The sequence below is a fragment of the Triticum dicoccoides genome, chromosome 1B (genome assembly GCF_002162155.2).
Source record: "Triticum dicoccoides isolate Atlit2015 ecotype Zavitan chromosome 1B, WEW_v2.0, whole genome shotgun sequence".
NCBI lineage: Eukaryota > Viridiplantae > Streptophyta > Magnoliopsida > Poales > Poaceae > Triticum > Triticum dicoccoides.
Window position 1 is genome coordinate 97,937,559 of NC_041381.1, and position 19,625 is coordinate 97,957,183.

Sequence of the window (19,625 nt, forward strand, 5' to 3'; positions counted from 1 at the left end):
TGTAGAGATAACTAATTACTGAACAAATATGGCATATGCCAAATTTGACGCTTCTGGCGATTCTCATGCACCATCTCAACCGACACGTAAGGGGGGAAAGTCCATTTAATTTTGTGACAAAACCTTGCAACAAATGAATAATTAACCTTAAACTACCGGACCCAGCTTGTTTTCCATGGCATCCATAGCCAATTAACATCTGAATCTACACAGATAGTATAATTCTCCTTTGCATCTTTTGTGTAATTGCAATCTAATCATTTAATTACCTAAAAAACATCTATGTCAACCATCTTTTCCTTTTTCCTTTTTTTTCTTCTAATAATTTGGTGTATGCATATGTCTTGACTAGCTCTTAATTAACATAGTGTCATTGCAGAGATCAGCTTGGTATTAATATACTGCCCTTTATGAAGGTAAAAAATCAGAATAGCACCATGCATCTTTTTTTTCTTTTCTTTTCAGAAAGATATTTAAGAGACAGTTTGGTTGCATGGCCAATTTAAGGCCCATCTGATGCCACAATGTGTTCTACAATCATTTTAACACCTAGATGATGCTAAGGCTTTGGCAAGGGAGAGCCCAGATTTTGAGTGATCATCCGTTTGCTATGTATCCGAGAGATTTCACGGTAACTCTTCGTTTTCAGAGTTGCTTTTGTGTTTTTTTTTTATCTTTGATCCAAAGCATTATACATGTGAATCTGTGATGGTCGTGTTTAAATAGTTACAGGTATTTCTAGAAAAGTATCTCATTCAGGACTCCATGCGCGAGAGAACGATTTCCCCTTCTCACAAACTGAAGAGATTCTGAACTTCAGTCCCTGCTGGATCGATATGGCAGAACAAGCAGTTAGTCGTACAGATAGCTACGGACAGCAGATAATCTGTCGATGTTTCACCAAATCCAGTGCAAACATATGCTACATTCCTCATTCCAAAAGTGACATAACATATAGTATTATGCATCCATCAGCTGCAAAACAAATGGATACATGATCAACATGTATATTTGTACTTTGTTCTTCAGAGAGAGGCATATAATAGGGCCATCAAAATTCGAGATCTTGTGCAGCTCGGCCAGAGACAATGTCACGGACATCAAAGCCTCTTCAATGTGTATATTTCATGCCACCAAGTCACATGGCTCGCTGTGTAGCAATTGTCTCAGACCCTTGACGACAGTGCTCATGTTTGGTCGGAGATCTGGATTGTAATTCACACATAGCGCCGCGATCGCACCCATCTGCTTGCCAAAAGACAACACTAGTCAGGAGAGCAGTCACTTGGTCCCTCATAGCTCAAGAACTCAAAGATTATACCAAAAATAAGGTTCGCCTTTTCACCCCTAGCTTGTCATGCAATCAAGACTATAACGTGTTAATTTCCATATGCAGCAGGATATGAAACAAGGAGCAGCACGGCTGGTGAAACTCACAAAGACAATCTCAAGCCAAAGGAGGGCAGGCATGGTTGCTTTCAAGGCTTATTGCATTGTACGCTATTGATCAAGATGGGGGTTCTGGAGTGGTTGCTGATGAATAGGCTTCCTGGAGCTGTTTGCACAAGTGTTCATGTCATTTTTTTGCCTCCTGCGTCAGGCCTTAACATCTTACATGTATTGATTGTCGTTGCTTCCTGGAAGCTTTTTGTGCAATAGCTTGCCAGTTTTCTTTGCCTCACTTGATGCTCTTGACGCGAATGGGTGTATCATTGTACCCAGAAGATTTATCCTCAATTTTCAAATTTGTACCAGTATTTACCCCCAGGAGAAATTCCCCACTCTTCTTATAGCCTAGACCCGTTGTTAGGCTGAGGTGGCGTGCCAACTCACTGCCACATAGCCAGACTGACATGGGAAGAGCAGCGAATGTGCGAAGCGATGGCCATGATGAGATCGGGAGGAGCCATGATGATGAGGGTCAATGCTATGATCGTGTGGGGTGCTACTTGCCTACTTCTTCCCTTCACAGGTGGCAAATAAATTTGAAACTTGGGGGTACAAGATGGTCGGGATTGGAACAGGGGGTACCTTGACAAACTTGGGGCTATAACGTTGAATCAACTCTTATAGCAATGGAGATTAAATCCCATCGTTTATTTGGTGGAATAGACTACAACTGTTCAAGAATGACATCTCCTGGCTCCACTGCCTAGGATTCACCGCCAGTTTACTCGGTTAAACATGGTCGAGTTCAGGATAAAATACATACCTTGGTAGCAGCATTGCGAGGGTAATCTCCTTCAAGCCTTGGATCCATGCATCGCTGCACCTTATCTTCACTAAAACTTGTTTTTGGTAACACATTGTCTTCCATAAAATTGTATGCCTGTGCATCAAAGTCATCAACAGTTTGGCTAATGCACCTTATCAAGACATTATACACATATAAATCAAGGCATACCCATATGAAGCGCTTCTCGTCACAATGGTTGCATAGGTTCTTCTTGCCAAGGGTGCATACCCATGTCACGAGGCTCTGCCTGCCGCGGGGTAGTGTATGATCAACTGCCTTACGACCGGTTAAAAGTTTCAGCAGCACAACCCCGAAGGCGTATACATCACTCTTTGTGTTGCACTGTCCAGTAGCAGCATATACATCGACATGGTAATCATCTTGGTGATAATAATGATCATTCATACGATCCGTGTCAAGGTCCCATCTAAAACTATGACAGCTATCCATGTCATCACTGACCAGCACATTGGATATGCCGACGTCGCCAACCTTTGCGATATCGTTGTCAAAGAGAAGTATCTTGCTGGACATGATGTTACCGTGGGTGACCTGAGGCTCTGCCTTATGATGGAGGAACTCAAGCCCTTCTGCTGCACTTAAGGCAATCTTCACTCTCTGCATCCATGATAGAACTGTTCCTGACTTGGCACCGATTTGCCGACGGCCTGGATTTGCCAACTCTTTTCTTCTGGTCGTCCGCTTAGCTCGATGTATGCTGACGGGCACTGGCGGAGGACTCGAGTGGGCAAGGTGTGGCAGCCGCCACACCTTGATTCTGTGCCAAAAACTTTTTATACCTATACATATATTGTTTGTTAGACCCTTAGCCAAGCGCAAGGCACATATGTGCAACCAGATTGGAAGTACACAAGCACGCAGCTTGATTGATGCTGCCAAGCACAACACATGTATATGCAAAGCTAGGAAGCACACAAGCAGGTAGCTTCATTGATGTGCTGTCTAGCACATGCACGTCTAACTGTGTCTTCCATTGCACAACGATCTGATTGGTTATCTAGGTGGTTTTCTCTGGACAGAGCTTTCCGTAACTTGCGATCAGAAAACTGAACGGTGAACTTTTTGATGACGCATGCAATTTGGGAAAAAAATTATATGAGACCAGGTCTCATCACACCTTTTTGGATATATTTTCTCTCACAGTACATAACCGACTTACCGTGCTCAAAGCGTTACCGACTATGCGACTATGGATAGACCAGCATGCTATTTTTGGTTATAACCAGATAAGGGCATCTCCAGCCGTTCGGCCTCCCAGGGCGCCTAAATAGAGCGGCCTGGGGGCGTGCCGGCGCTAGTTCGGCCCCTGGGGGCGACCTAGCTCCCAGTCACGCCCCCACGCGCCGGCCCCAGGATGCGGGAAATTTAAACTTGGTCGTTCCCGCTCTCAAAAGACGCAGCAAATCCGGCGATCGGACGTAGTCTGGCGTTACAAAAAATAGAGCGCCGCCGCCGCAAGTTCGCATGCGCAACGATTCACTCGGCGGGGTCGGCTCCAGGCGTTGGCGGAGTCGGCGGGGTCGGCTCCAGGCGTTGGCGGAGTCGGCGTGCGCGGGCTCGTCGGTGTCGGAGCTGCTTCGGTGCTGGGCTGCGTCGGCGCGGCTTCGGCACTGCTGGGCGGCGATGTAGAGGCGTCGTTCGGGCTTGGCGTCCGTGTGGTCGTGGGCGTCGGCGGCGTCGTGGGCGGCGTCGGCGTCGGCGGCGGCGTCGGCGGCGTCGGCAGCTCGTTCAGGATGAGGCCGCGCTGCACCAGGTACCACGCCTTGAGCTTCTCGTCGTTGCTCTGGAGCATGTCCGCCCCGCTCATCAGAAAAGCCATGTCGGTGTTCCTCTTCTTCGCGGCGACGTTCATCCGGAGCAGGTCGAGCTTGATGGCGTTGTTCTTCATTAGCGACGACCACCGCGCCTCGGTCTTCTCTTCGCGTAGGACGGCCCGGGCCTGGGCGTCGGCGAGGCAATGCTCGATGGACTCCTGCACTTGCGCGGTTGCCGCGTCGGCGCTTTTCCCCTTCTTTGCCAATTTGTGGCCGTCCGGCCGCCCCTCTGACGCGCCCGGAGTCGTCACGTCCGGCTTGTATGTCTCCTTGGCCTTGTCGAGGGCACATCGAACTTCCGCCCACTTCTCGTACTTGTCAATGCGCTTGTAGACGTGGAGGTGCTTGAAGTCGGCGTCTTGGTTGTCGCCCCGATACATGGCGAACATACGCAGCAGCTGCGCGGAGGGACGAACAGTTGGCGGGCGGCGGGCGTAGGGGACGAAGATATGCGGGTGAACGGCGTGCGTACCTGATGCTCAACGCTGGCGCCGCTCTCCGGGCGAGCCGCGACCTCCTCGACGATTCCATGCCATTTGTTGCACGCCAACTGGATACGCCCCCAATGGTTCGCCATCGCCTTGGAGCCGCGCTGCATGTAGACGCCTTTGAAGTAGGGGTCGACGAGCTTCCGCTCGTCGAACTCGGCCTTGATGCGGTCCCAGTACGTGTCCAAGCTCTGGTTCGCGCCGGTGGTCGGGTTGAGGCAGACGACTTTCCATGCTTCGGCGAGGCATTCCTCCTCCTTGGACGCCCACTTGATGCGCGATTCGCCTGACCTAGCCGCCCGCTTCTTCTTCTTCTGGCGCCCCTTCGTCGGAACAGGAGCCGGCTCCTCCTCCTCCTCCTCCTCCTCGTCCTCCTCCTCCTCCTCGGGTCCCTGCGCGTCGTCGCCGTAGACGTAGCCGAGCTCGGCCTCCATGTCGCCGCTGAGGTCCACTACCTCGTCCTGGGTGGCGAACCCGGGAGACGCGGCGGCCGCGGTCGATCCTGTCGCGATGATGTCTTCCATGTCGTCTCCCGTGTCGTCGGCGTCGCCGAGGTGCGAGAAGGGTAGCGGTCCGCGGTAGAGATGGGGCGTCGGTGTGGACGCATAGGCGGCGGGCGGCGAGTAGTTGTATGGAGGGTACTGCACGTCGACGAAGGCGGGCGAGGGTGTGCGCGTAGCGAGGTGACCATGAGGGAAGGTCACGTTTGGGTTGAACCCACCGTGCGCGTTGCCGTCGGCGTAGCCGGGCGACGATGAACCCCATGGAGATCCGGCGCCTTGCTGTCCCCAGGGCGCGTACTGGGCGTGGCTGACGATGGGTGCATTCATCCCCGCCTGGTCGGCCGATGAGGAAGACACCGCCGCGCGCGCCGCGTTGTCGCGGGCCTTCTTGGCTATGGCCCTGTTCCACTTGTCGGCGGTGACTGCTTCGCGCCGCTGAACTTCCACCCTCCACTCGGCGTTCGACAGGCCCGGTGGCTTCGATGGTGGCGCCCTCGGCTTCCTCTGCTTCTTCGGCGGCATGGCGTCAGTCGCGGTTGCCGCCGCGCGCGGCATGGCGTACTTCTTCGGCGGCATGGCGTGCTTCTTCGCGGCGAGCGGGAGAGGGTTTGGCGGGAGAAAGGGAGAGAATGGCGGGAGGAAGGCGAGCGAGCGGGAGAGATGCGAGGGAAAAGCGTCAAGAAACGGCGGGAAAAGGCCCTCGGGTCGCTTCCAGGGCGGGCCCACGCGCCTTTTTCCTTGTGCCGGCTCCCCAAGCACCCCCCAGGGCGCCGGGTTCGGCCTGGGTCCGCCGGCACCAGTTTTGGCCCGAGCCGGCGAAAAACGGGCTTCTGGGGGCGCGACTGGGACCTTTTTTTGGCGCCGGCGCGACAAAATCGCCTGGGAAGGGCCTGTTGGGGGCGCGGCTGGAGATGCCCTAACATACACTTCAACTACCAGGTTGAACTTTTCAATTTTCTTGTATAGACTGCGTGCTCGAAGGAATACCTCTTGAAACCGAGACAGGTCAAACTTTGGTCTAACTTTGTTCCAAGCTCTTGGTCGCTAGCCCTTATATATAGTGCCTCGTTGAGCTTGCAAATTTTCTCTTCTTTGCCTTTTTTTCTCGTAGCCAAGAAGTTGTTGCCTGTACACTTCTTTTATGGGATCATTTTTGAGAAAAGCAGATTGAACATTCATATAAAAACCTTTCAATCCTCTTGTGCTGCATAGCTGGACCAGCCTCGCCGTCTCGAGTCGAGCAACAAGTGCAAACACCTTTTCATAGTCAACTTCTTGAAAATCATCAAGACCGAGTTATGCAACAAGATGTCTGGTGGCTGGCTTAATGATTTTATTATTTTTCCTATATTTGGTTATTCTTCCGAGGATTCACATGAAACTTTTTACTTAAATGTTCGCCACATCTTAAGTTTTTTCATCCTCCGCCTCTGACCCACGGGCCCCATTGGCATATCATTAGCCGTTGGCATATTCGTTGATTCATGTAGTGCCTGTTTACCTATGACGATAAACCAGAAGAGTATTGGAGAAATTTTGGCTTTTATTGTGGACCATATTCAAAGCAGGGCGATGTTAACATAACATGTCCCCTGCCTCACATAACACGCACTAAACTAAGTTTCTGAAAATTAAAGGTTTTTTTAGAGGGTGAGTTCATTTGAGTGTTGCTCTGTTCCTCGTATGTCACATGGCTAACATTGAATTGTCAAACTATTTCCCCGTTCAATAAAAGAAGGCATGCAGCATATTCATGTTTCTATACAAAAGTAAAATTTTATAGTTCCTCACCCTCGCTGTGAAGAATATCATGCAAAGTGCCCCCCGATGCATACTCGTAAGCAAGAACATATTTGTCTCCTTCGACCCAATACCCGAGAAGTTGGACAACGTTCTCGTGTTTCAGTCTTGAAATCGCTTCAATCTGCCACAGAAATGTACCTATTAGAAGGCAAGACCTTGTTGTGCTAGTAAATATAGAGCGTTAGTTGAAATGGTGAAAAGGCAAGGCTCGGAACCATAACCTTCAAATCAATTTCTTGAGAAGACTTGAATGCATATTCCGGTCCATATTTTAACACTTTGAAGAAAACTCTGCCTTGTGAGCTCTCTCCTATTAAAGCACCATTACTGAAGTTTCTTGTTATTTTCTTCATTTCATCAAGGGAAATAGTTGGTACATCCTCTGCCTTTCCTCTTCTTATGAGCCCATTGTTGATGCCTGCATTGGGGAAGACATAAATAAACAACAGTCTCATATAATGAGGTAAAGTTTCTGTTAGACTTGTGTCGAATATTGTGTATAAGGTAGGTTACAGTTGGATTTGTAGTTGTATTGTGTTTAAATAGGATATGGAGTCGTGTCCTAGTAGGACACTTGTATCCTAGGCCTCTCATACATACTGAGGTTAAAAACACGATGTAACATATGCCAACATAATAGCACAGGCGCGCAAGGAGGAGCCGGCGCCCGGGTGGCCGGTGTGCGGTATTGTGACGGTGTCACGGGGAGGAGCGCCCGTAGTCAGGCCCCGGGGATGTAGTCATATCGATGAACCTCGTTAACAAATCTCAGTGTCGTGCCTCGTGTGATTGCTTGGTACTTGGATGATCGACGGTATGTCTCAGATTTATTCTAACAAGTGGTATCATGAGCTAGATTGTTCGAAGGGTGTTGTTGATCTAGAGGAAACAAGGTTGATATTGTGATCATGGTCGCCGGGAAGTCGTGAAGCGGCGTGAGGCGAAAAGTCGATCAGGATAGTCAACTTGGTGGAAAGCAATCTGAAGGCAGGCGACGTCAGGCGAGTGCGTTGGAGTTCTTGTCGATCGGATCAATACCAGATCGATCTGGTTTCGGCGAGACGGACGTGTAGGCAGCGGCTCGATCGAAGCCGCGGGGACCAAGTCACAGGGAGCCGAAGCCGAGGAGGCTCGTGGGCAGCCTAGGGCGTGGCAGGCTGGCCCAGGTGGGGCTAGCTGTTGCGTGCTTGATGGGCAAGGCCCTTGTGCAGCCACGAGGTGGTGGAGGCTTTGGGCAAGGCCTGGTGGGGTCTAATGTGCGAGGTGCTGCTGATACATGCGACACAACCAGCACGGAAGCTATGACGTGAGATTTGTTTGAGAAAAAAAGGTGCCAAAGTCATGTGTGTGTACGTGGGCAGTTTTGGATTTGATCTTTTTCTGCCAAGGTGCACGGAGAAGCTACGACAACAAATAGAGACAAGAAAAATTATGCAGGTTGCATGGTAGTTTATTCTTGATCGGTTTGTTAAGAAGGCTTGGAACATGTGGACAGGTAACGGAGGCGCGCGGACAAGCGCGTTGTGAAGATCATGTTTAACAGGGCGTCGAGTAATGCATGGTATGTGTTGGATGACACGATGCAGGGTGAAACATGGTTGCAGTAGAACGAGTTCGGCTGGGTCGGACTAGGCAGTCTGACGGGATCGACGTAAGTCAGTTGGTACAGAAGACGGTGGTGGGATCGGCGATGACGACATAGGAGTGTGATGCTGATGGTGACCGACTTCTAGGCGTGGGAACACGTGGCACAGGCCTAAGTGCTTGTGTGGCTTCGACAAGACTATGGCACGGGATTGATTCAAGGTGGTGTATACACGGAACTTGAAGTCGATGAGGCGCAGGGGTGGATTGATCATCTACCATGGAGTCATGTTGAAGGTGGAGCTGGATTGAGGGACTACGGCGTAAGTCGACGGGGCCGAAGCCTATTCAGCAGGCGGGAAAAGCGAGTGACACGTAGTTTGGACTGGAGCCCAGTGGTCTGATGGAAGCGCGAAACTCGTCATCGGTCGGTGATGATCGGTGGTACTCTGCAGTGGGGGTTGAGTGGTGTGGTTTCGCGACCCTTGAGACTCGACCGGGACAGCGGAGGCTCGACGCGGTAATAGCGGCGAGGCGTGCGGTATGCATGGGGGCATGGAGACGGACCAGGGCTCTGGTGGTCATACATGTGGTGAGACAACTGCAAATTTGACTCGGGATGACTACAAGCAACAGTGAAATTTCTTCATGTTTCAGACAGGCGGTCAAGAAAGGAGCGGTGATGTTGAGTTCAGACAACTCTTATGTGTGACACCCAATATGTGAGTTGTTCACTTTCACGCAGGTCAATGATCAGTGTGTGATGGCGTTGGACGGTTACTCTGGAAGTTGGAAGCACAAACTAGAGTAACAAGAAACTTAATTTTGCTCGAGCGTTGACTGTGGTCAAGAAAAAAAGGGATTACAAGTTGCAGGTGGAGTCATATGGAGTCTTTGGAGTAGCAGCAGTTCTCATGGGATAAGCTCAAGTCCAATGTACATGGAAGTTTGACGCATTGACAAATTCAGGGTGGTGTAGAATATTCGTCAAGGTGGAGTTTGTTAGACTTATATCGAATATTACGTACAAGGTAGGTTACAGTTGGACTTGTAGTTGTATTGTGTTTAGATAGGATATGGAGTCGTGTCCTAGTAGGACACTTGTATCCTAGGCCTCTCATACATAGTGGGGCTAGACAGACGATGTAACCTATGCTAACATAATAGCACAGGCGCGCAAGGAGAAGCCGGCGGTGTGTACCGGCGTCCGGGTGGCCGGTGTGCGGTATTGTGACGGTGTCACGGGGAGGAGCGCCCGTAGTCAGGCCCCAAGGATGTAGCCATATCGGTGAACCTCGTTAACAAATCTCAGTGTCGTGCCTCGTGTGATTGCTTGATCCTCGGATGATCGACGGTAATGCCTCAGATTTATTCTAACAGTTTCATTACTTGTGATTTGTGAGACACGGTTAGACTTAATTGTGTTTTATGTGATTGGCATGGACATGAACCCTGGTAGCACACAAGGAATGGGAATGAAAACTAGGGTGGCATGTACCCTTCTGAACCAGCATTTTTATTTTGGCAAACATGGTGCATCTTTAACCTAAATATGGATAATATTCATGTTGATGAGTCAACTATTATACTTAAAAAGAGAAGTAAATGCACAAGGTGCCTTAAAACTCTACGTATGTACTCAAACTGAGATTCTAAAACATTCCATACACTTTAGTCTAAAAAAACTCAATACATACAGAAACAACAAAGGAGACTAGAGACCAAACATAGTTGAAAGAAAAAGAATTTCGTTAAATGGCCATGCTAACAGGAAAAGGAGAATTTCTTCAATTATCTATAATCATGTATTTAATTACTTAAGTGCGTAAAAGAAGAAAATAAAGTTTGTGTATTTTGCCTTTCACCCAAACAAGTACTGAAATTACTTGTGTGTAATCCTACACATAAAGTGTTAAAAAAGAAGAAGCTAAGGTTTGTTTATTTCGCATCCCACCCTACTGCATATACCGTGTTGCTATCCACGTCTGACATCAGTAGCTAAGCAAAAAGCCATGTAAACTTTGAAGTATAGCAGTGTACATTCTTAATTACCTGTAGAGCTTTCACTCTTGCGCTGCGGGAGAGCTTTTCTAATCCTCCTAAGTCTATCTGCTACCTCAACAATTGTCGGACGCATTTTATCATCCAGTCTCAAGCATGTAGCTGCTAGCTTTGCAATATCTTCGATCAACTTAATGTTCTTGTCATTGGCAATTTCCACATCAAACAGTTGTCTCACCTTCTTCCCTCTACGCAGGGCCTCAGAGAAACATTGAGTAAGACTAGTAGCCCCGTCCGTCGCTTTCTTTCGGGTGATCATTTCCAACAGAACAACTCCAAAACTGTATACATCACTCTTTGTAGTGAGAATCCCACTCTGACAAAACAAAGGGTCCACATAACCTATGCAACCAATAACAGTTTTGGTACGCTGGGCCTCGTCAGTAGAAAGCAATCTTGCTATTCCAAAATCAGATAGCTTTGGCAAGTACTTTCCATCCAACAGTATATTGGCAGGTTTAATGTCACCATGAAGGACAGGACTGTACATTGAATGCATACATGATAGCGCTTCAGCTGACTCAATGGCGATGTCCAAACGTTTGTGCAAATGAAAAGGGATAGGACCATCAGCATTGCCACAGTGAAGGATGTTGTAGAGGTTTCCATTACAGATAAACTCCATAACAATCATAAGAGCATTTTCCTCTGTGCAGCATCCTAACAATTTGACAACATTCTTGTGGTTTATCTGGGAGTGCACTATCACCTCCTTGGCGAACTCCTCTTTATTGGTTCCATTTTTGTATCTCTTTACTGCGACTGGGCGTTGATCATCTAATCTTCCTTTGTAGACATCACCGAACGAGCCACTACCAAGCAAAGTGCTATATCTTTTCGTAATGTGCTTTATCTCCTTTTCAGTGAAGGATCGCAGTTTATAGTTGTTGTCCACACTTTTAAGTACCAAATGCCCATTAGTTTGAAAGAAATCATTAAGATTGTTTCCTTGGTAATCCATGTGCCAGCAGCATATGAAGACAAGATTTGCAGAACAGGAAGCGGCAGTTTGCCTGCAACACGATGCCAACTAATAGCTTAAGATTAAAATCTGTCATTACTTATTGTGAGAAGGAATTTACCTATGTAACTAAAGACGTGGCTATCCATGGCATTACAAAACGGCTTTTTCTTCCCAGTACGTGTACGTGATTCATTTTCATATAAAAAACGTAAAACATGATTATTGAGAAAGGTATAACAGCTTCCGGGTGCCCATACACCCTCATGAACAGTAAATTCGTAAAAATTAGAAAAAAAAACATCAAAAGAAATCTGAAACTTTCAGGGATCAAAGATGATCAATGATTTGATGTTCTTGCAAAGTTTCAGCAAGAAATAAGCTTCGTGGAGCCCTCATAAAAAAATCACTGCTAAAAAATGCACATAAACTTTGAACAATGATTTTGTTTTTTTAGGTGAGGGCTCCTCGAATGTTATTTTTAGCTACAACTTTGCAAGATCATCAAAATTTTGATCAAGTTTGATGTCCCAAAGTTTCAGTTTTTTTTGAACTTACTGTTCATAGAGGGTGTAGGGGGACCCGGGTGCTGAAAATCCTGTCTCATGATTATTTTCAATTTTGTAGCTAGGAAGATCTGCAAATTTATTCTACCTGTACTATAGCATGATTCATTTTCATATAAAATGCGTAAAAACATGATTATTTTGAATTTTGTAGCTAGGAAGATCTGCAAATTTATTCTACCTGTAATATAGTAATATACCGCCTAAGTATAGCTGCAATTTCGTTCCCAGGTAGAGTGGAGTTTGGACTTTGGATAAGAGAGATGCAAGAACAGAGGTAAAATTTCTTCTATCTCCGATTCAAGAAACCTACCAGGGTGAACCGATGGACAAGGGTGAGAGGCAAGAGTGTCGAATATTGTGTACACGGTAGGTTACAGTTGGACTATGAGTTGTATTGTGTTTACATAGGATGCGGAGTCTTGTCCTAATAGGACACTTGTATCCTAGGCATCTCTTATATAGCGGGGGTAGACACACGATGTGACCTATGCCAACATAATAGCACAGGCGCGCAAGGGGGAGCCAGCGACGTGTGCCGGCACCCGGGTGGCCGGTGTGCGGTATTGTGACGATGTCATGGGAAGGAGCGCCCGTAGTCAGGCCCCAGGGATGTAGCCATATCGATGAACCTCGTTAACAAATCTCGATGTCGTGTTTGTGTGATTGCTTGGTCCTCGGATGATCAACTGTATGCCTTAAATTTATTCTAACAAGTGGTATAAGAGCTAGGTTGTCGGGAGGTTGCTGCATTGTTGATTCAGAGGATAGATCGTCGTCGGATCGCGCAAAGATGGTATGCGAAGAAATCAATATCGATGGCAAGGATGATCGATTGGGAATTCTTTTGCGAAAGCCGTCAGATGGTTTGCGATCAGACCAGATCGAGAAGGAGCAATACGGTGGCATGAAAAGCGTCTCGGCAGTTAAGGCAATCGGCAGCGGAATCAGTGAGTTGCAGCAGACGTCGGACAAGTGGAAGACTCGCGTGCGCGTTGCAGCGGCAGGGACGTGCGGCGATCGATCAGCTGGATCGATCGGGCGAGCTTTCCGCACGCGCGGCTGGCTTGCTGGCGTCTCGCGGCCCATGGCAGGAGGCCCATCTGGAGAGCTGAGCTGCACGGGAATTGGGCGAGGCGAAGGGAAGGCCCAGGCAACAGGCAGGTTCTACTGGTTCGCTGGAGATGCAGATCGAGATGAGCGAACTGAGCGTATTATGAGGATTTGTTTGAGAAAACAAATGGCACAAAGACCAGCCAACACCGGGATGCTATCAAGAAAGAAAAAGAAGATAAGTCCAGTAGCTATATACGTGTGGTGTTCATACGGGAAGGCTATGAGGGATTTTGATTTGGTTTTCTTTGCTGGTACACTTCTGTGTATGGATGGCGTCGGTTACGGTGAAGGCTTGAGGAGTCTGAAAAGTGTCGTTGCAGCTGGATATATTCGGCTGGGTCGGACTTGTCAGTCTGACAGATCGACGGAAGTCGGTTGGTACAAAAGACGGTGGTGGGGTCGGCGACGACAACGTAGGAGCGTGATGCTGATGGTGATCGACTTCTAGGGCGTGGAAACACGCGGCACGGGCCTGAGTGCTTGTGTGGCTTCGACAAGACTATGGCGCGGGATTGATTCAAGGTGGTGTATACACGAAGCTTGAAGTCGATGAAGCACATGGGTGGACATCATCTACCATGGAGTCATGTTGAAGGTGGAGCTGGATTGAGGGGCTACGGTGTAAGGATCCAGAGAATAGAAGCCTATTCAGCAACGGAAAAAGCGACTGACACGTAATTTGGACTGGAGCCCAGTGGTCTGATGGAAGCGTGAAACTCGTCATCGGTCGATGATGATCGGTGATACTCTGCAATGGGGGTTGAGTGGTGTGGTTTCGCGACCCTTGAGACTCGGCCGGGATAGCGGAGGCTCGACACGGTAATAGCGGCGAGGCGTGCGGTTAGCACGGGGGACATGGAGACGGGCCAGGGCTCTGGTGGTCATACATGTGGTGAGACAAATGCGAATTTGACTCGGAATGATTAAAAGCAACGGTGAAATTCTTTCAAGTTTCAGGCAGGCGGTCAAGAAAGGAGCGGTGATGTTGAGTTCAGGTAACTCTTATGTGTGACATCCAGTATGTGAGTTGTTCACTTTCACGCAGGTCCGTGATAAGTGTGTGATGGCGTTGGATTGATACTCTGGAAGTTGGGAGCACAAACTAGAGTAATAAGGAACTTAATTTTGCTCGAGTGTTGACTGTGATCAAGAAAAGGAGGGACTACAAGTTGCAGGTGGAGTCATATGGAGTCTTTGGAGTAGCAGCAGAACTCACAGGATAAGCTCAAGTCCGTGATAAGTACATGGAAGTTTGACGCATTGACAAATTCAAGGTGGTGGAGAATATTCGTCAAGGTGAAGTTTGTTAGGGTTATGTCGAATATTGTGTATACGGTAGGTTACAGTTGGACTATAAGTTGTATTGTGTTTACATAGGATGTGGAGTCTTGTCCTAGTAGGACACTTGTATCCTAGGCATCTCTTATATAGCGGGGGTAGACACACGATGTAACCTATGTCAACATAATAGCACAGGTGCGCAAGGGGGAGCCGGCGGCGTGTGCCGGCACCCGGATGGCCGGTGTACGGTATTGTGACGGTGTCACGGAGAGAAGCGCCGTAGTCAGGCCCCGGGATGTAGCCATATCGATGAACCTCGTTAACAAATCTCGGTGTCGTGCTTGTGTGATTACTTAATTCTTGGATGATCAACGATATGCCTCAAATTTATTCTAAAAAGAACACTTATGGATGATCATGCTGGATCTAAGAAGTGTATGGCAGCCAGGTGCGCGCTGCGACGCTGGGACCTAGTCCGGTACCTCGTCGTGCTCCACTGGCTGGAGGAGGAAAGCAAGCAAGATGTGCCAAGGGGGCGGTGGGTCTCCGTCTCCGTCTCCAGCAGGTGGCGCACCGCTGCCTTGTTTTGCTCGGGACTGAAGTAGCTGGCCTTCCGACGGAACTTTACTAGGGCTTCCTTTGCTCCGAGAAAAGCGCGAGAGCTATAAGCAAAATGCCAAAAAAATTTCCTCCGTGTATATACACTCACGATATCAATTTTTTTATAATAATTTTGTAAATAGTCAAAAAAACACATAGCATTTTTTAATAAACTTGACTTTTCTTTACAAATTTTCACCAAGGAAATATCCGCGTTGACAACTGGGAAAGAAGAAAAATTATTCTATCGAAGGGCCGATGGCCAAAAATTATTAGATAGGAAAGAAAGGAATACAGTCTGGTTAGCAGTCTAGGCGTATGGGTGTTGAGTGACACTGAGCTAACCCATAAAATGATGACGGTGACTGAACCATCGGCGAAGCACTGGCTGTTCACTTTGATGGAAACACTGACGCATGATATGTTCGTGGTGTTATCGGTAACCTTGTGGTCCATCTAGTCGTCACGACACAAAGCGATACATGAAGGGATTTTCCAGTGTCCATAGTCAACACACGCGTTCATACAGAGGTATATCTCTGATCTAGAGATTATATCAGGCCAGCAGAATGTGCCAGCAGTACGGGACGCTACATCTCATGCAGCACCTATGACTAGACCCAAGGCACCACCGGTTTGTTTTGCAAAAATCCATGTTGATGCAGCTGTTCTCACGAGCGAGGAGGATCAGCGCCAGCCGTATGCAGGGATGACTTTGGGAATTATCTGGGAAGTTCAGCACGGGTCATCTACGGTGTTTGCAATCCAACTATACTAGAGGCTATTGCATGTCGGGAGGCGCTAGCCCTAACGGAGGATCTCAACTTGTCAAACTTCATGGTCGCTTCTGATTGCAAGCAAGTAGTTGCTGACATATCTAAGGGAACGCGAGGAGCTCATGGTGCGATCATTAGGAAATCAATCTCAAAGCTACGTTGTTTAATTGTGTTTTTACTTTCTAGGGACGTGCTGTTAATAATGAAGCACATAGACTAGCTAGATTTTCTCTATGCCAGGGCATGAGCCGCCATCTTTGGCTTGGCAATCCGTATATATGACCCTCGATGTATCCACCTTCATGTGAATTTCGGTGATGAATAAATTGTTTTCACCCCTCAAAAAAAAGCAGTCTAGGCGGACTAGAGCTGAAAACTGAAAAGTAGAACACGGAATATTCACATATATTTGACCTTTATTTTTATTTTTCCCCTAAAGTCAATGGGGAATGGGATTTTTTCTTTTGTGATTTTTTTTCAAGTACATTAGAAGGAGAAATTTATTTCAAAAATATTTTTAGAATTTATTAACTTTTTGTTTAATTACTAATTTTTTTTCATATATGATGTATATACACCCAGGAACTGTTTCTATCGAGAGCTATATCTTGTTTATAGCGAGGCGGAAGAAGCTCTTTCCTCAGTCGTCTACAATTAGGTCCAGCCCAATTCTGTGGTTTAGCTTGCTCACTTTGCTGCGTTCGTTCGGTCGTCGTTGTCGCGCTGTTTTTTTATGAAAGTTGTTGCTGCGTTCGATCCACTGAACTGGTCCGGTTTTATAGAGAAATTTTTCTTTTGTTTTTTCTAACTATTTTCTTTGTTTCCTGATCGGTTTTTAGGCTTTTTTGCTTCTTTTAATTTTCATGTTGTTTCTTTTTCACTGGGTTTTTCCTTTTCTTTCTTTTCCTTTGTTTTTGTACGAGTATCTCTGTTTCTTTCTGGGTTCTCATTGCCTTTTTGTTTCCTTTCTTTTTTTCTTCTGTTTTTCGGTTTTGTTTGTTTCAGGCTTTACACTGTTTTCACTCTTTTGCATTGATTTTCTTTGATTCTTTTTATTTTCTATGTCGGTTTTCACTATTTTTACTCTTTTCACATTTGTTTTCGTCTTGTTGTATTTCACCTTTTTTTTTCTTTGGTTTTCTTCGTTCTTTTGGTTTCATTTTGTTGGCTTTCTTCCTTTTCTTATGTTTCTTTGTCACTTTTCATCGCCTTACTTTTTTATTCAACACATAACTACTCCCTCCGTCCGAAAATACTTGTCGGAGGAATAGATCAAAATGGATGTATCTAGAACTAAAATACATCTAGATGCATCCATTTTTGTGACAAGTATTTCCGGACGGAGGGAGTACTTTTCTAAGTACACAGCGTATACTTGAGTACCCGTGAAGTTTTTTTGTTGATGCACATTGAACATTCTTTGAATGCGTGATGTAGATTTTTCCTTAAATACAAGGGTTGAACACTTATTTGAATACACGGTCAACATTTTGCAAATACATGGTGAATATTTTTCAATGACAATAAACATTTTTTGCACACAATGTTTATTTTTTGTATAAATAAGGAACATTTTTTTTAAACTTAATTATTTTTTGTAAATATATGTGTTTCTATGTCTAATTTTATTTAATGTACGTTTTACAGTTTTTTATACATAAAAAAGATTTTTGTACATAGGTTTACAATTTTTATAAATACATGATTAATATTTTTAATAAATATTTTATATTATTTTAATAGATTATTTGTAAACATGATAAATATTTTTCTATATGCATTTAACATTTTTCAAATACTTGATTAACATTTTATAAATATACTGATCAAGGTTTTTATACACATTGTATATTTTGTGTATACATTATTCATATACATGAGAAAAAAATTCAACTGCTTGATTACCATTTTTCAAATACAAACTTTTTTCTAATGTTTGATTAACAATTTTTGAAACATGATGAAATTTTTCCATACATATTTTATATTTTGTGTATATTTTTCATATACATGAGGAATGTATATTTACAGACATTTAACATTTTTGAAATGCTTGATTGATATTTAAAATACTTGATTAAAAAAATTAAATACATGACCAATTTTTTTTCATACACATTCTTTATACTTTTTTCTATACACATTTGACATTTTTCAGATGCTTGTTAACATTTGAAAAAAAAAATATGAGAGTGTTTTGTAGTAGGAAGTGTAAACCAAATTTAAAAAAAAGCAAAAAACAAGAAAAAAAGGTGAAAAAAGATTGAAAAAAAATGAGGTTGTGACCTCTCTCTCGTGCGCTAGACCAGCCTACAACTCTCACTTCAGGCTACATCTCGCCATAAGCAAGACATAGGCACACCCAAAGAAAATTAGTCGTGTATAACTTTACTACGACCCCGAAACAAATGTTGTTTTGGGCCTCAGCGGAAAGTCTTATGGCTATGAAATTACACCGGATTTTGGTCCAAACTTTGTAGCATTTCAAAAACACGGGGATAGGAATAACGCAAAAGATTCTGGAAAAAACATAGGAATTACCTAAAAAAACAGATAACACAATATGATAGGGCTGCATGTGTAAAGTTGATAATTGTGAAAACACAAGTATTTGTAGAATTACGTGTTTTGATTCGCAGAATAGGAAAAACATAAGTCCTAAAATGCATGGTCAAATTAAGGATATTCGTGAGCTTGTTAAGGAAAGAGATGTGCCTATTTGTTAAGATTTATTGAGAAGCCAACTCTGTGAGTCATCACTTAGCACAGCTAGGTAGAGAACAAGTCAAAACGGCAGTATGGCTCCGTCATTTCCCCCCGTAAATCATTCAAGCCATGAACTTCGGTTATATCTCTATTTCTAGCTAATACAATCACTCTTTCCGGGCAAAAAAGGAGAAGGATAAATCAGCAGAGATAAGATGGAGTTGATATTATGCTACTTATGCCATTCGTCTCGTTGTTTGCCATGAATGTAAAAAAAGAGGTTGGGTGCATTTTAAAGTTCTTTTTCTTTTCCTATTGACCTCAATCCAATGAACAATTCCTTCATTTTCTTATGATCCACTCCTTTGCATCAAACAAAGTAATAGTGTCACCATAGAAAATTTCTTATTCCTATGGTCTTTATGTACTTTTTCAATGAATCAAAGAGGCCATAAATAACAGTTGAATAGTAGCTTCGTGTGTCTACTGAAAAAACAACGTAGCTTGGTGCAAGAACAGAGAGCAGAAAATGTCAGCACAAGAGTGTTATTCTGTGAAATAATTTGAATTTTAAATCATCCGCTGCTTTGGGATTTCGAGGAACGTGAGAAATTGTTGGAATTCTATGAAAGAGAGAAATAAGCACCGCAAGAGGCGAATAGGGTGACAAGAAAAAAGGGGGGCACAAAGGGCTAAAATTTCTGGATTTCGATTTTATATGCTCCCTCCGATCTATATTATTTATTGCAACTTTAGTGCAATTTTATATTAAAGTTGCGAGGAGGAATATGGATTGGAGAGAATACCTTCTTCCAACCCATACATCTATAATCCCATCAATTTTGCCCGAATCCACAACGAAAAGGCGATTCATCGAGGAACCACCACCCCCGAACAGTGGTACGTGGACAACAAGGATGCATCTATAATCCCATCAAGAGCAAATAAGAAACGGTACCTGTTCCTTGGTAATAGATGAGATCTGCAGTATTTCAGCCTGCGATCAAGCGAGCTTGCTGATCGGAGACGCTCTTCAGCTAGCCGCACAAGTCTTCAGTTGTGCAGGATATCACGGATGCAAATGTTCTTGGTGCATAACTGGAGTCAAC

At 45.4% G+C, this 19,625-nt stretch overlaps 1 protein-coding gene across 1 annotated transcript; it reads right to left on the reverse strand.

Annotated features, from left to right (window-relative positions):
- Positions 1-1,047: 1,047 nt before the first annotated feature.
- LOC119301940 (wall-associated receptor kinase 1-like) lies at positions 1,048-11,471 on the reverse strand. The gene is made up of 6 exons (XM_037578948.1): positions 10,502-11,471; positions 7,087-7,283; positions 6,860-6,986; positions 2,465-2,904; positions 2,213-2,329; positions 1,048-1,245 (listed from the first exon to the last, which is right to left on the reverse strand). Exons 1-6 carry the CDS (start codon positions 11,469-11,471, stop codon positions 1,126-1,128), a joined length of 1,971 nt encoding a protein of 656 aa, XP_037434845.1. The 3' UTR covers positions 1,048-1,125.
- Between the last annotated feature and the right edge of the window lie 8,154 nt (positions 11,472-19,625).

Coding starts and splice junctions, on each gene's coding strand:
- LOC119301940 (XM_037578948.1), bottom strand. CDS start 11,471: ATGGATTACCAAGGAAACAATCTTAATGATTTCTTTCAAACTAATGGG. Junction 6,987..7,086: donor CTCAAGAAATTGATTTGAAG/GTTATGGTTCCG, acceptor TTTCTGTGGCAG/ATTGAAGCGATTTCAAGACT. Junction 1,246..2,212: donor CTCGCAATGCTGCTACCAAG/GTATGTATTTTA, acceptor TTTGGCAAGCAG/ATGGGTGCGATCGCGGCGCT.